Genomic DNA, 16,371 nt, shown 5'->3' with positions numbered 1-16,371 from the left:
TACAATGTAAATATTATTCAGCCATAAAAAGGAATAAAATACTGTTACATAAATAACATGGATGAACCTTAAAAACATTATGCAAAGTGAAAGAAGCCAGTCACAAAAGACCATATATTGCATGATTCCATTTATGTGAAATGAAATGTTCAGAGTAGGCAAATCTATAGAGACAAAGTAAATTAGTAGTGGCCAAGGGCTGGGGAGGTTGGGGTGGTGGTTGGGGAAACGATAGGAAATGACTATTAACCAGTACACGATTTCTTCCGTGGGTGACAAAAATGTCCTGAAATTAGGTAATGGTGATCATTGTACAACACTGTGAAACACTAAAGTACACTAAAAAAATGAATATACTATACACTGAATTTTACACATTAAAATTGTGAATTTTAGGATATGTAAATTACATCTCCATAAATAAATGTGACTGTACAAAAAAGGGGGAGGCTCAAAGGAAGGTTACTGTGCAAAGTTGTCATCTTGCCTCCCCTTTCCTTCTTCAGCCCTCCAAACATGCATACCAACCAAAAAGTTTTAAATTTGGCACATATTCTTTTAAAATGAATTTCATAAAATGCCAATTGTTCCATATTTACAATTTGTTTTAACACCAAGATTTGTCATGTTTCTTAGGTAGTTCTGCCTTGCTGTGCTTCATTCACAAATATACACATATCTTGCTCATTCCCACATGCTCTTAAAAATTTCTCAAACACCCACAGTGTTGCAGTCTGCCTATGTTGGCAGTATTTATATCCTGGAAAAAAAAATTTGCCTCTTTTCCCATTGCTATAAGAAACATAACAAAACACAGCAAAAACCCCACATTACTTTGCCATATTGGTTTCATTATCTGTCACATAAGAAGTATGTGACTCACGATGTCTTCAGAATCAAAGATCAAAGAGATATTAGAGGCACCTCACTTAACCATGAATATTTTTTACCAACAGCCCCAGGAAAGATGCCATGGACTTTTATAGTTATATTAAACTCAAGTCTTTGGCTATTGGCTGCAAAGGGTATTCAAGTTAGTATGACAGTATCAAGATGGAGAGAGCTATGGAGACATTTGTCCCTTTTCTTGACTTGCAAGCCTCCTTAATAATTTAAAGAATAACAAATTTTACCCTGACTGGTGTGACTTGGTGGACTGAGTGCCCTCGCATGAACCAAAAGATCGCTGATTTGATTCTGGTCAGAGCACATACCTGGGTTGTGAGCCGGGTCCTTGGTTGGGGACATGCAAGAGGCAATCTATCGATGCTTCTCTCAGATCCATGTTTTTCTCCTTCCTCCCCATCTCTGTAAAAATAAATAAAATATTTAAAAGAAAAAGAATAACAAATGTTCTATTAATTATTTTCTTTGTTATTTTTCAATAAGTCATCCACTAGAACTATTTTTAAAATAAGTCTTAAGCCTGAAATATATATATCAGAATGTATTAATGTAAACTTTGTATGAATCTGCACTTTGGCTATAGGAATCTATTGCTTAGCAGACTATCTTGAACATTAGTGATTAATATATCTAAAATAATGGGCAGACAAAATTACAGAATGTCAAGGCTTTGACATTGAATTCTTTGCAATTATATTGTTCGTTCATTCAAAAAATGTTTTTTGAGCACCTTAAGTGTGCCAGACAGTAATAAGCAAGAGTCAGCACAATCCTTACTCTAATGAATTTGAAAGTCTGGAGATCAACACAAAATTTAATCAGATATTCACAGAAACTAATAAGTAATTTCAAACAGAGACATGATAAAGAAAACAAACCAGAAAAAAAACAGAATCCAAGGTAGATTAGAGGGAGAATGAGGAAATATATACTTGTGTCAAGACTGAAAGGTAGAGTTTGAATTGATTGGACTAGGCATAGAGAGCGGAGCATTCCTGGAAGAGGAAACAGCATTTGCAAAGTCCTCTGGCAGGAGAGTATTGGAAGAAATTTGTAAAAAGCCAGTGAGCATAAATAGCAAGAGGAGTGGTGTAGGATGAGTTTGGGGAAATGAGTGGAAATCATATCAGCTTATAGTCTATGTTTTAAAAATCTAGCCTTAATTACAGTGGCAGTGGAAAGCCACTGAGGAGTTGTATGTAAAGTGATGACAGGATGAGCTGTGTGTTTTAAAAAAGAGCACTCTGCACTCTGGAAAATAGTTTGGCAGTTTGTTTCAAACTAAAAATGGATTTAACATATGACCCAGCAATTGCATTCTTGGGCATTTATCCCAGAAAAATTACTTATTTTCACAGAGGAACTTTAACATGAATGTTCATAATAGCTTTATTCACAATAGCAAAAAAAGTAGAAACTGCCCAGCAGTCTTTCAATGGGTGAATGGTTTGACGAGCTGTGGTAAATCCATACCATGAAAGATTACTAAGTAGTAAAAATGAGCAAAATATTGGCACATACAATAACTCATAAAATTCAAGGAAGTTTTTGTGTGGCAAAGTATCTCAAAAGGATGCATACTACATGATTTCATTTTGTAACCTTCATGAAATCATGTAATTATAAAAATGCAGAACAGATTAGTGGCTGCCACTGATGGGTTAGTGATCAGGAAAGTGGGTGGGTGTGGCTATAAAGTAATAATACAAGGGGGTCCTGTTATCAGGGAATCTTGTGATTGTACAGTTCAGTATCTTCCTATCTTGAGTGTGGTGGTGGTTACACAAGGTTACAAGTCATGATATAATTGCACAGACCTACACACACATTGCATATATAACAGGAAAGACCTGAATAAGCTCTATGGATTGCACCAATGTCAATTTATTGGGTTAGATAGTGCACTAGAGTTGCACACCATGCTTACATTGAGGGAGGCTGGGAAAAGAATACACAGGACTTCCCTATCCATTTGTTTGCAAACTTGTAAATCTATATGTTTTTTTAATAGCACTGTAGCTACCAAGTAGGAAATGAATTGCATCAAGGTTAAGGTGGGTATAGGGGAAACTATTGGAGGACTAATGTATTCGTTCAGAAAAAAGATAAATGATAATGGCTAGACTTGGGTGGCGACTGTGGTGATAGAGAAGCATGGACACATCTGAGAAATATACAAGAGGTAGAGTTTATGGACTCTGGTGATGGATGGGATAGAAGAGGTTAGTTAGAATGAGTTCAAAGGGTATTTCGAAGTAAAACTATGTCCCATATCATAGCCTAGAAAATAAATATACATTTAGAATAATACAGCAAAAAATCAGTACAATTTTATGACAAAGCATATTCCAGAACCAAAGTTGCTGTTGCTATGAGGTCATGTAGGAAGTTTTGCTAGGCTAAAGTACACACTGTCATTGTGTCAGTAATCAGTTTATTGGCTTGCAACCCCAATGTACCCTTTATTGCCTCTTCTGCAAAAATGGTGCTGTACCCTTTAAATATTTTTCCTTTGCCAGCCAGCATGATGTTGTGCATTGTTAGTAGAGGGTGCTGAAGAGATATTGCAGGAAGAAGAGCTTTTCTTCCTGTTCCAAGGTGCTCCTATTTGCAGGCTCCTAAGCACCCAGGGTTTCTTCAGGGTCCAGCTCTTCCAGTGCAGGCATCTTATTCAGTACCTGGAATCTGCAATGCAGGCAGCAGTCAGGGACAGAAACTTCCTCTGGCACTCTGCTCGGAGTGCACAGCTGTCAGGATCACAGCCTGGAGAGAGAGTGGGGCCTCTACTTTGGGTGCGCTATCTTAGTTCTAAAGGTAGAACTAAGGTAGTGGATCCTCCACATACTTGATTTTCTCACTATCTTTAGCATTCTCTTCTCATCACCCAATCCCTCCCTACTCCTATTTCATACTGGGGTTAATAATTCTTTGTACAGGGACTTCAGTGAAGATGGTGATGTAGGCAGACATGGCTACAGCTTCTAAAAATCACATCAAAATTACAACTAAAATATAGAACAACCATCACTCAGAACCTTCAGAAATCTAGTTGAATGGAAGTATGAGAACTACAGAATTAAAGAAACCACATCCATCCACACTGGTAGGACAGGCGTAGACACCAATGGGCTGGTCCCTCACCCACAAGTGGTAGATAAAAATCTGGAAGGGATATCTTGGGAGAGAGGAGTCCTAGCTCCACACCAGGCCCTGCAGCCCAGGGTTCCAGTGCCAGGAAGATTAGTCTCCACAACCTCTGGCTGCAAAAACCAGCAGGGATTGAGTAGATGGAAGAAACTTCTGGAGCCCCAAGCAGTTCCTCTTAAAGAACCCACTCAAAGACTCACCTACTCAGACTCATTCCCTCTTAGCTCAAGCACTGGGATAGCAGCTTAAAAGACACCAGTGGCATACTGGGAGAAACTGAAGTATCTGGCATCAAGGTAGACAGAGGCCATTGGCCCTTTTCTAAACCCTCCCCCCACAGAGCCACATAGCCAGCAAGCTGGTGCCATATCTGAGACTCCATCAATCTGTCTGACACTGTTTGACCCACCTTGGAGATCCCCAGAGACTCCATTCAACTTAGGGCCCATTCAAACTGCTTTTCCATATGAATGGCTGGTTTTGGCTCATGCTTCACAGCTTCCTAAATGTTCTCCAACAAGAAACAGCAGCCTCAGTGAGCCCCAGGCTCAGCACTGGTAGGGCAGCCTAGATTCATTGCTTGGCTTTGCCTGGGAATCTCCAAGCCCAGCACAAATAGCAGCCATTTCAGGTCGCTTTATAGTTCATCAGGATGGCCCCAGGCAAAACACAGGTAGGAGCAGATCTTGGCCTGCAACACCCAGGAAATCCCAGGGCCAGCATATTCAGTGAATAGCTACAGGCCATGTCAGAGCACCACCACCCTGCTCCTGCATAGCTGATCATGGAGGGCAGAGGTTGGTGGTAAGTGGTCACAGCCAATCCTTGCAGCTGACTAGCCTGAGTAAATCCCTCCCATTGATCTACCAATAGCAACTACAAGAGGAGGATGTACTCAGCCCACACAGAGGGTACACCTTGAGTACCCAGCTTGGGTGATAAGGGAGGCTGTGCTACGGAACCCTACAGGACACCTACTACATTAAGCCACACTACCAAGACAGTGAGTCATAGCAGCTCTACCAAATACACAGAAACAAACAGGGAGGCTGCCAAAATGAGACAAACATGGCCCAAATGAAAGATCAAAATTCCAGAAAAAGAGCTAAACAACATGGAAATAAGCAATCTATCAGATGCAGAGTTAAAAACACTGGGTATAAGGATGCTCAAGGAACTAAGGACCTCAACAGCACAAAAAAGATCCAGTCAGAAATGAAGGATACACTAATTGAAATAAAGAACAATTTACAAGGAAACAACAGTGGAGTTGTAGAAGGCGAGAATCAAATCAATGATATGGGACATAAGGAAGCAAAAAAAAATAAATAAAAAGCAAACAAACAACAACTATGCAGAACAACAAGAAGAAAAAAGAACCCCCAAAATGAGGACAGTATAAGCAGCCTCTGGGACAACTTCAAGAGGTACAACATTTGCATGATAAAGGTACCTGAAGGAGAAGAGAAAGATCAAGAAATTGGAAATCTATTTGAAAACATAATGAAAGAAAACTACCCTAATTTGGTGAAGGAAACAGACATGCAGTCCAGGAAGCACAGAGAGTCCCAAAAAGATGGATGCAAAGAGGCCCCCTCCAAGACACATCATAATTAAACTGCTATAGGTTAAAATAAAGAGGGAATCTTGAAAGCAGCAACAGAAAGGCAGAGAGTTACCTGTAAAGGAGTACCCATAAGACTGTCAGCTGATTTCTCAAAAAATACTTCACAGGCTAGAAGGGGCTGGCAAAAAGTATTCAAAGTCAAAAAGCAAGGTCTTACAACCTAGATTACTCTATCCAGCAAAGTTATCATTTGGAATTGAAGGGCAGATAAAGTGCTTCCCAGACAAGATAAAACTAAAGGAATTCATAATCACTAAGCAATTATTATATGAAATGCTAGAGAGAATTATATAAGAAAAAGAAGATCAAAACTATGAACATCAAAATGGCAAACTCAACAGCTATCAACAATTGAATCTAAAAAACAAACTAAACAAACAAGAACAGAAACAGAATCATTGATATGGAGATCATTTGGAGGACTATCAGTTGGGAGAGAGAAAAGGAGAATGGGGGGAAAGGGATCAAGAATTGGTAGGTACAGAATAGAAAGGGAGATATGAAGAATGGTATAGGAAATGGAGTAGCCTAAGAACTTATATACATGACCCAGGGACATGAACAATGATGGGATTGCCTGAGGGAATAGGGGGTACTGGGTAGAGAGGTGCAAAGGGGGACAAATTAGGAGAACTGTAATAGTATTATCAATACAATATAATTTAAAAAATAAGTAAATAAGATAGTAATTCTTTGTATTAAATATACCATGTTGAAATTGTGTGATTTTTGTGTCTGGATTGAATCCTAGCCTATACAAACATCTTCCAAAGTTTGCTGTTGTGACTCCCTATATTTGTCAACAAGGGGATGCTGGATGTGGCTGACCAACATATAGAGGTTACTGAGATGACCACAGTTTCAATTATTTCGCAAAAGAATTCAAACCAATATTGCAGAACTTCCAAACACCTAGAATTGTGTCTCATTTTTACTATTATTCAATTTAAAACAAATCTATAATTTTCAATGTTTGAAAATAAAACTTAGAGCAATATTTTTTTCTGAAAAAAGTTTTCATGTTAATCTAAACCAACTTATATTAGAGGCTTTATGTTTAAATGCTCCACTATGCTACTTCCCACAATATAAACACATAACACTTGAGATGTAAAATACTAAAGGCAAAGACTGTAAATTACTTTAAAATATAAGAAAACAAGGAGGTTAAGTAGATTCCAGGCCAAGGATGTCTAAAGATAGAAATGAGTACTTCTTTCTGCAGCATGTGACAATGTTGATCATTTCTCTCCTTTCTTGATTGCCCTGACATTCCTATTTTTTTTTATTTTCATGACTTCTTTATTTCCTTTACAGATAGATTCCTCTATCTCTGTCCACAGTTTAAAATGTCAGTATTTCCATGGATTCTGTTCTTGGCTCTCATTTCTCATTGTTTCTGGGTGAGTTTATCCATTCTTAGGCAATGTCTCCCTCATTTGTGTCTGTAGCCTAGTTCTGTCCCCTGAGCTCCAACGTCCTTTGTGTGATTCAAGTTCTAGTTTAGGGGTCAGCAGAATACAGACTGTGGGCCAAATTCGGTACACTGCCAGCTTTTATATATAAAGTTTTACTGGAATGCACCACACCCATCTATCTTTACATATTATCTATGGTTGCTTTCCTAATGTAGTGGTATAGTTGAGTAGCTGTGACAGAGAATATGGCCTGCGAAACCTACAATATTATCTGGCCCTCCATAGAATAAGTTTACTGAGCCTTGTTCTAGTCTAAGTTGTGCCTACTATTGAGTTTTAGGTAGGACTGAACATGTATTTTTATTTATTTTAAAAAAACTTTTTAACAAAGATTTTACTTATTTATTTTTAGAGAGAAGGGAAGGGAGGAAGAAAGGGAGGGGGAGAAACATTGACGGGTTGCCTCTGATACACACCCCAACCAGTGACCAAACCTGTAACTCAAGCATTTGCCCTGCCCAGGAATTGAACCCATGAACTTTCACTTTCCAGGATGACTCCCAACCAACTGAACCACACCAGTCAGGGCTGAGCATGTATTTTGAATAGTAGGGCAGGCCTGACAACAATAGATTTAGCTGCATCTCCCTGTATGAGAGGGGGATTAAAGATTTAGATTACCTCTAAAATTCATAAACAAGTTCCACAGATAAGGACTACAACAGCAAGATGAAGGTATATTTTGTTAGGAATTCGGTCACACTGGGAACATAAGGAGTCTAGGGCATAATGATCATTGCTGTAGAATCACCACAAAAGTGTAAAGACAAATTTCAGACCTCATTCCCAGAGATTCTGATTCAGTAAACCTGGGGAGGAGTTTGGATCTGAAATTTAGAACGCTTTCTTGGTAGTTCTGATATGTAGCAAGTGAGTCATCAGAATCTGGAAGACAAATTGATCTAAAAATCCATGGCCAAGTAAGATGGTCTTTTTATTCTTGATGAATCATTAAAAAGAGGCCAATTCATTTCCCTTGATTTACATATTATATCTGAGTCTCTAGTTTTAGGGAATTACAATAAAGAATTCAAAATCTCTTAGCAATGATTTTTCTCAACCACTCCCCTTGCACTAAGGATTATATAATAAAAACTCTGTTTCCATATTGCTTGATATTTTCAAAGTGCTTTCTCATCTCTCAACAATCCTGTGAGATAAAGTATAAAAACCAATTTGCTTTATCATTCTTAGCATTTGCTAGAGCTTTATCACATTTACCAAACCCTGTCCATCCAGTCTGCTCAGTGCCACTTCCAGCCTGTTTATTCATGCATCTCTTCAACAAAAATTTTTTTTGAACACTTGCCAGTCATTATTAGGTACCAAAGGATATAGTAGTGAACTGGATAAAATGCCTATATTGAGCTTATATTCTAGTTGTGGGAGCCTTCTCCTAGATGTGCCCTGTATGAAAACTTTTCCTAGCCTATCCTAGTCTGAATCTTCTAATCAGGAATTTCCCCCAAAAAACTTATTAGAAAAAGGGTAACATTTGTACCCTGGCCATGCCATATCCTGTCTTGTAAAGCCGATTCTGCTGCTGCTGTGGTGCTTATCTGCTATGTATCTGTTAAGACTATACATTTCAAATTTACATCTGTTTATGCAGTTAATTGAGTTATATGGGTCTTGTCCCCAGAAGGATGCAACTCCTGTTTGTGATTAGTTCTAAGTCCTCATATGAATAATGAGTGTTTTCTAGTGACTCTGACATCAAAATAAACCCAGAGTCTCTCCTGATTGAAGATCTGAGTCTGCACCTACAGATTCTCTTTAGTAGGATAACTGAAAAATCTAACGACAAATGGGGAGAACAGTTTCCTAAGAGTAAGCTGAAGAATGTCAGAGTTAGAAGATTCCACTGCCTTTCAAAGATGAGAAATGAGACTCAGAGAGGTTATGTACGTTGCCTCAGGTCACACAGCTCAACTGATGTGTTACCAGTGACCAAATCCAATCTACAAGCACGTTGGTGGTCCTCTCAAAATTTAACGTCTAAAAGCAAGTCAAGCCTTCTCATAGCTTCTACCCAGTCTCCCTTCTTGTATTAATTCTGCATCGCTCTTTCTTCCGGTCAAGTTGTTAAAACTTGAAGTTGGGGCATTCCACAAACAGGTGTCCAGACCCGGACACGGAGTTAGGGAATGTGGGTGTCCACAAGCCCGCCGAGAACTCTACAGCTCCCACTTAGAAACTTTTCTCTGATCGTGTGTACACACGAAGGGATCTTTCAGATCCCTTGCTGCGAGGCCGTGATGCCAGTCGTGGCCTCCGACGAAGTTCGGAGATGCCACGGCCTCGCAGAAGACGCCGGGGCGGGGCGGGGCGGGACGGCCCCTCGGCGCGCGCCGCTCGCCCCGGCTAGGAGGGCCGCGGGCCCGCGAACCCGGCGCGGAGCGAGAGGCGCGCGCGGGCCGTGGGGGCTGGGCTGAGGCGGAGCGCGAGGCGTTGGTGGCGGCGGCGGCGGGAGGCGCGGTGGGACCAGGCGGCGGCCCCCGCCCCAAGAAGTCCGTCCCCGCGAGGCGCTGGGGAGCCCAGGGAGGGGAAGCCGCCAGGCTGCGCCACGTCTGTCGCCCGCCCTAGAGCGGGTTTTGCAGGCGGCTCCACGCTGGGGGCTTTTGTGTCTGTGACTCGGGAGCGGTGAGAGCGCAGACCTCCTCCTCAGAGGGCGCTGTGAGTGCGCCGCCAGGGCCGGGCCGCCCGCTCCTGCCTCCCCTGTCAGCGGCTCCTCAGGCGGCGGCGGCGGCGACGAAGAAGGAGTGGGAGGAGACGGCGGCGCACTAGTCCTCCGCACATGCCGGCCCCGGGCGGGGGGCCACCCCCAGGCCTCGCTCCCTCCTACCGCCGCTGAGCTCGGCCAGCCCCAGCACGCTGCCCGGCCGCCCGGAGGCCTCGTCCTCCTCCCAAACTTTGCAAAGTCGGCCCGCGTCCACGCCGCCTTCGGCCGCGCCTCGGCTCCGAGGCTTGCCTCGCAGCCGCAGCGGCCCCGCGAGGAGGAGGAGGAGCCGCCGCTGCCGCCGCATCAAAGAGACCGAATTCCCGCGGCCTGGGGGGGAGTCATGCTTTGCGGTTTGTAATGTCAGCGGAACAGGAGAAGGATCCCATTTCGCTGAAGAGAGTTCGAGGTAACCGAGACGGGCGCCGGATTGAGGGGGTCGGGAGAGCGGGGTGCGCGGGGGCCGCGTGCCCGGCCGCTCGGAGGCCACCGGCCTCTGTCCGGGCCTAACTCCGTGCAGCCCGCATCCCGCCTGAGACCCGGGGCCGAGGCTGCGGTCGGAGGCGCGTGACTCCGGCGCCCGCTCGCCCCCTAGACACCCGCGCGGAGCCCTCGCCTCCCCGACTTTGTGGTAGGAGGCAGTTGAAGCCGCGCTCAGCATCCCTTCGTCCCCCGCTCCTCTTCCACCTTATCTCATTCGCAAGACACAGCACAATAGGTACATCAGAGGGTGAGAAAGAAACACCCGCTAGCAGAGACCACGAACGATGCCCACCCCCCCCAAAAAGTAACTTAGACCGCACAAGAGTTGACGTTCTTGAAGAAGGTGCACCTTCGCGTCTCTTCCAGCAACCCCCCAACACGCCCCCAGAAGACAGACATACAGCTTATTTCCCTCAGGTTTAGGAGGAGAAACTATGAAAATTCAAAAGGCATTTTCTCTGTTGGCTTATGGAGAAGAATCAAGCCACCCAAAATCAGTTTTATACATGATTGGTTTGTTTCTTCCTTGCCCACGTTAGGCCTTTTCCTGCTGCCTTACTATCTAAGAAAAATCAGAGGAACGATGTACCAGACAAAAGATAATGCATGTAAGTTGACAGACCCCAAGTGCCGTCTGGAAATTTGGGGGATATCCTCCAGCTTTCATTTCTAGCTGTTAATAGGGTTAAGGATGAAAACCCGCAAATTGATGTAATACCGTTTGTTCATTAAGCAAATATTTATTGAACATCTACTGTGTGCTAGGCGCTGGTCTTCGCCCTGGGATATAACAGTGAACAAAGCAAAAACACAATCATCACCCAGCAGGAGTTCACACTCTTGTGGGGTAAACAACTGCTAAACAAATAAAAGGTGTAGAATGTCAATGGTAAGTGCTATGGAGAAAAATAAAGCAGGGAATGTAGTTAGGAAATATGTATGAGGGTGGGGAGGTGGCAATTTGTGTAAGAGAGTTCACCTGGAACTTGATGCTTGAGCAAAGACCCAAAGGAAGTGATAGAGCAGAAGCACCTTGCTGCCTTTGGGTAGAGCAGTCTGGGCAAAAGGAACAGCAAATACAAAGGCCCTAGGGCTGGAATTGGCTTGGTGTACTGAAGAAACAGCAAAGAAGCTAATGTAGCTGGCGAGGAGTGAGCAAAGGTAGAGTAGTATGAGCTGAGCTTAAGGACAAGGTGATTGTGTACAGGGGGGCCTGTGTAGGCCTTTTAAAAGACGTTGCCTTTAAGATAGGGAGGGGCGGTTTTGAGCAGACTAGTGACTGATCTGACATATTAACAGGGTTTCTCTGGCTGCTGTGTGGAAAATAGACTGTAGAGAACAAGGGTGGAAGTAGGCAGGCTAGTTCAGAGGCTATTGCAATAATCCTTTTATCCAAACAGGATAAAGTGCTTTATAAATCAGTAAGTAGTAAAGTAAATTTCCATTTGACTTAAGTGATGTAGAGGTCAAGGACCACAGTCATTCATCTGTTTTTGTTCCGTGTGACTAGAGATTAAATATATGGAACTGGCTTTTGACACAGTGAGAATGTGGTACCTGAAAAACATCCGCTAGTTATTTAGGTAAAGATTGATTTTCTTAGCCATTTAAGCCAGTACATAATTTAGAGCAGAATATTGTTTTTAAAGGCTTAATATCAACACAATCTTTAATTTGGTTATGGTTTTCTATTTCAACTTTCGTTTCTGTTTGTGGTTGCAAGTTGCCAAACCTTTAAGGAATAGAGTTTTCTGAGATGCAATTATTCCTCTGATCTTTTTGCCATATTATTTTACCTATAATTATAAATTACTTTAGTGTTGAAGGAAAAGGAAGAGAGCTATCAAGTTTATATTTGTGAACTCAATTATCAGTCTTAATCAAATGTAAGTTTAAATAAAATGGATATATATTTTTTACTGTGCGTTGGGAGCACAAATCTATCTTCATTTTGTTCCAACTGCTGCTTTTAAGTTTGATGCCTTAATTGTTGGGAGTTGGTTTAGGTGTCTGCTCAAGAACATTCTGAGAATTAAATACCAGAGTAAGAGACAAAGTATTTTTAAAGTCAATATTAGGAGGAATTTTTATAATAAGTCATTATAATCCATAAAGGTACACACCAGGGTGTGTACATGAACTATTCTGAAGCACTATTCTGTTGAACTTCACTGTCGTGGAACTTTGTTATAATTTGTGTCATCAGACTGCTTGCAGGATGTGGTGTTTACAGAGCATAAACTCTTGAGCAGTGTTTCTCAAACTGTTTCACATCTGCTGATGCATACAGATAAACTTTTTAAAAGATTTTATTTGGTGTGTGTGTGTGTGTGTGTGTGTGTGTTGAGAGAAGGGAAGGGAGGGAGAAAAAGAGGGAGAGAAACATTGAGATGTGAGAGAAACATCAATTCCTTGCCTCTCACACACCCCTAGCTGGGGACCTGGCCTGCAACCCAGGCATGTGCCCAGACTGGGAACCAAACCAGCAACCTTTTGCTTTGCAAGCCAGAGCGCAATCCACTGAGGCACACCAGCCAGGGCAACTTTTTAATAGTTATATGTTTATATCATGTGTGCTATAAAAATATAAGCCAACAAACTTCTTAAGTAGGATAAAGCTAAGATATAGGTGTAACTCAGATATGGCAAAATCATGACGTGAATGACTAAGGACTTTACAGTAGTATACTCTGCAGACCAAATGCATCATAATCCTGTGGGATGCTTATTAAAGATACACATTCCTGGACCCACAGAATCAGGATTCCTGGGAGACTTTTTTCCATCTTTAAAGAGATTCCCCAACACATGGAGGGTTATCAACAGGGGAGTGGGATGGGGAGAGGGGGGAAAAGGTACAGAGAATAAGTAGTAGAGAAGGTAGGTAGAAATACACAGGGGGAGGGTAAGAATAGTATGGGAAATGTAGAAGCTAAAGAACTTGTAAGTATGATACATGGACATGAACTAAAGGGAGGGAATGTGGGTGGGAGGGGGTATGCAGGGTGGAGGGGAGTGAAGGGGGGAAATGGGACAACTGTAATAGCATAATCAATAAAATATGTTTTAAAAAAGATCCCCAGGTGTTCCTTATGTACACTCAAGTTTGAGAACTGCTGCCGGTAGACCTAGATTGCAAAGGTGAGCAGATTAGAGGAAGCTAATTTATGGTCATCTAAACTTGTCCTGATATTTTAATATTAGATTCAGAATTACTCTTTAATAAGGCAAAGTATCTTACTCCTTCCTACTTTCTACCAGTCTAATCACTCCTAGATTCTCAGCCCTTGATTGTAAGATGCATCCATGAGGCCCTGAACAGTGGCTTAGTTGGGTGGGCATTGTTCCTCAAAGTGAAAGGCTGCTGGCTTGATTCCTGGTCAGGACACATGGCTGGGTTGCAGGTTCAGTCCTTGGTCGAGTTGCTTAGGAGGAGCAGCCAATCGATGTTTCTCTCTTACATCGATATTTCTCTCCCTCCCTTTCTCACTTTCTCTCTCTCTAAAAATAAATAAATAAAAAAAATCTTTAAAAAAAACACATCCATGAGCCTAGGTATAATATCTGGAGTATCTTTCAATTTCTCCCCAAATTGCCTTGCTCACAGTAAATACCAAGTGAGTGAATGAGTAAGTATGTGAAATAATTCATTCATATATTTAGGCCGCTTTCTGATTGTCCATAGCCCCTCATACTACTTTTATATGTCCTTCTCTCTTAGCAAGTTATCTGTATTATTTATTTTAACCAACATTCCCATTCTACAATGTTCTTAGAATTCCTGGGTGTTGATGTAATGACAATATTCATTTCATTACTCAACAAATATTTATTGAGCATTCATAGTGTCAGACAGTGGGGATATATATATTAAGAAGACATAACGCTTGTTTTGAAGACATTTTTAGTCTAGTCCAGGATGCTGACAAATAAATACACATTTGTAAACAGCATGATAAGTGAGGTGACCACCAACAGAAAATAAAGGTACATATAATTTGTTTTTAAGGAAACCATGGAAGATATCCTGGAGAAGAGTTCTAAGAAGCAGTGGGAGTTCCTTTGTGTAAAATAATATAGGATCAACAAAGAACATGAGGGATGAAAAAAGTTCTAGGAAATCAGTAGTGATTTTGAGAAGGCACTTTTAGGAGAAAACCACATTTCAAAGTAATGAAGTTACTTTGCAAATGCAAAGTGGTGCAAATGCAACTTGAAAGAACTTTGGGTGGTAGGTGGAAAGATAGGGTCAAGAAAAAGTTTGTATGGATATCTTTTTATTTATTTTTTCTCCCTTGAAAAAAAGACTTAAGCATATTTTAGACTTGTAGAAGAAATCAATGTAGAAGGAGAGGGGAGAAACTAAAAAAGCAAGAGAAAGAAAGAATAATTCCTGAATAAAATATTCAGTGCATAGTTTTGAATATCTACAATGTGCTAGGCTCTCACTGTTCCAGAAGTTGGGGATGAAACAGATAAGACTCCTATTCTCATAAATCAGGTCTCTGCAGAGGAGAGAAGGGGAATAGTATCAAGGATGCAAATGAAGAGTAGTTTTGGAGGGAAAAAAAGAATGGAGGAAGACAGAAATTTAAAGGAGGAGGAAGCTGAGACATTTATTTCAAATGAAATGTTTTTAACCTAAGTTAAAAATGTAATTGGCAAGTATAAAGGACACATGAACAAAAACTAGGGGTGGGTGGAAATAGAAGGGAGGCGGGGAGGGCTGGGTGGGTGGGCTGGGATGGGAGTAAAAGATAGAAAATTGTACTTGAACAATAATTAAAATAAAATTTAAACAAAAAAATGTAATTGGAAAGGTGAGGATGTATTTTAGAATGGGATAACACAGAAATGTCATGGAAGTGCTAAAGGTACACTTTGCTAAAAAAAATATAGACTGCCTTCATTGGATAGGCATATGGAGGATTTGGATTAAAATTGGAGAGGATGCATAATTTATATAGTCAGAGTCAAGGGGAAGAGAAGGTGAGAGAATGTCTAAAGGAAAGGTGTTTTCTTTTTTAGCTTTTGTTGTTTGTTGTTTAATTAGTACATGTAAGAAGTAGGCAGATTATTAGGAAAATAAGCTTGGTTTTCAACACGTTGAATGAATATTCCCCTGGGATGTTTCCAGGATACACAATGGGTATAATGGTTTGGAACTGAAGCAAGTGATTGGAGTCAGAAATAGAGATCTGGAAGTTATCAGTAAACAGATGAATACTAATTAATGCCTTGGGAGTAGATGAGCTCACCTAAGAGAGTGAAAAGTCAGAAGAGAAAAGCAACTTTGGAAACACAATATTTAGGATACAGAAGGGCAAAGAGGACCCTGAGGAGCAGAATGGGAAGAAGTACCCAGAGAGTTAGAGGAGAAAAACTTTAAAAGAATGGTTTCACAGATATATAAAAGGAGGAATGGATTTATGAGGGAGAAGTTAATAAATTTTATTTTGAATGTAATGAATGAAAGGTATCTATCTGTGAGATGTCCAGTTACTCTTTCTCACATAATCCCTATCTTGGTGAACAGCATTTATCCAGTGACCCAAACCCATCCCCTACTCCCACCCAAAAGTATCCTGAAGTTCTAGAATACCTTTACCCTTAATATGTTTTTGTTTTGTTTTTAAAGATTTTATTTATTTAATTTTTATAAAGGAAAGGAAAGGAGGGAGAGAGGCAGAGAAATGTGGATGTGCAAGAGAAACATCAATCGGTTGCCTCTAACTTGCCTCCAACCAGGGACTGGCCAGCAACCCAGGCATGTTCCCTGACTGGGAATTGAACCGGTGACCTTTCAGTTTGCAGGACAATACCCAACCCATTGAGCTACATTAGTCAGGGCTACCCTTAATATGTTTTGAACCCATCATCACCTGGACTTTTCGTAGCCACTTGAGTTCAGATGTTATCTCTTTGATTATCATGATAGCCCTCACTGGTTTCCTTGCCTCCCATTTTGTCCCCCTAAATCCATTGTTCACATTGCTCCTGATGGTGATAAA

At 41.3% G+C, this 16,371-nt stretch overlaps 1 protein-coding gene across 1 annotated transcript in view; it reads left to right on the top strand.

The window, feature by feature from the left end:
* The first annotated feature begins 9,603 nt into the window (after nucleotides 1-9,603).
* Nucleotides 9,604-16,371, top strand: part of PYGO1 (pygopus family PHD finger 1) — a 29,693-nt gene continuing 22,925 nt past the window's right edge. The window contains exon 1 of the mRNA XM_028506159.2: nucleotides 9,604-10,286. Coding sequence (XP_028361960.1) covers nucleotides 10,238-10,286 — 49 coding nt within the window. The 5' untranslated portion in view covers nucleotides 9,604-10,237. The remainder of the gene's footprint in view (nucleotides 10,287-16,371) is intronic.

This window comes from Phyllostomus discolor, chromosome 1 (assembly GCF_004126475.2).
Source record: "Phyllostomus discolor isolate MPI-MPIP mPhyDis1 chromosome 1, mPhyDis1.pri.v3, whole genome shotgun sequence".
Taxonomy (NCBI): Eukaryota; Metazoa; Chordata; class Mammalia; order Chiroptera; family Phyllostomidae; genus Phyllostomus; species Phyllostomus discolor.
The sequence above is the reverse complement of the archived record's forward strand: the minus strand, read 5'-3'. Positions and strand labels throughout refer to the sequence as shown.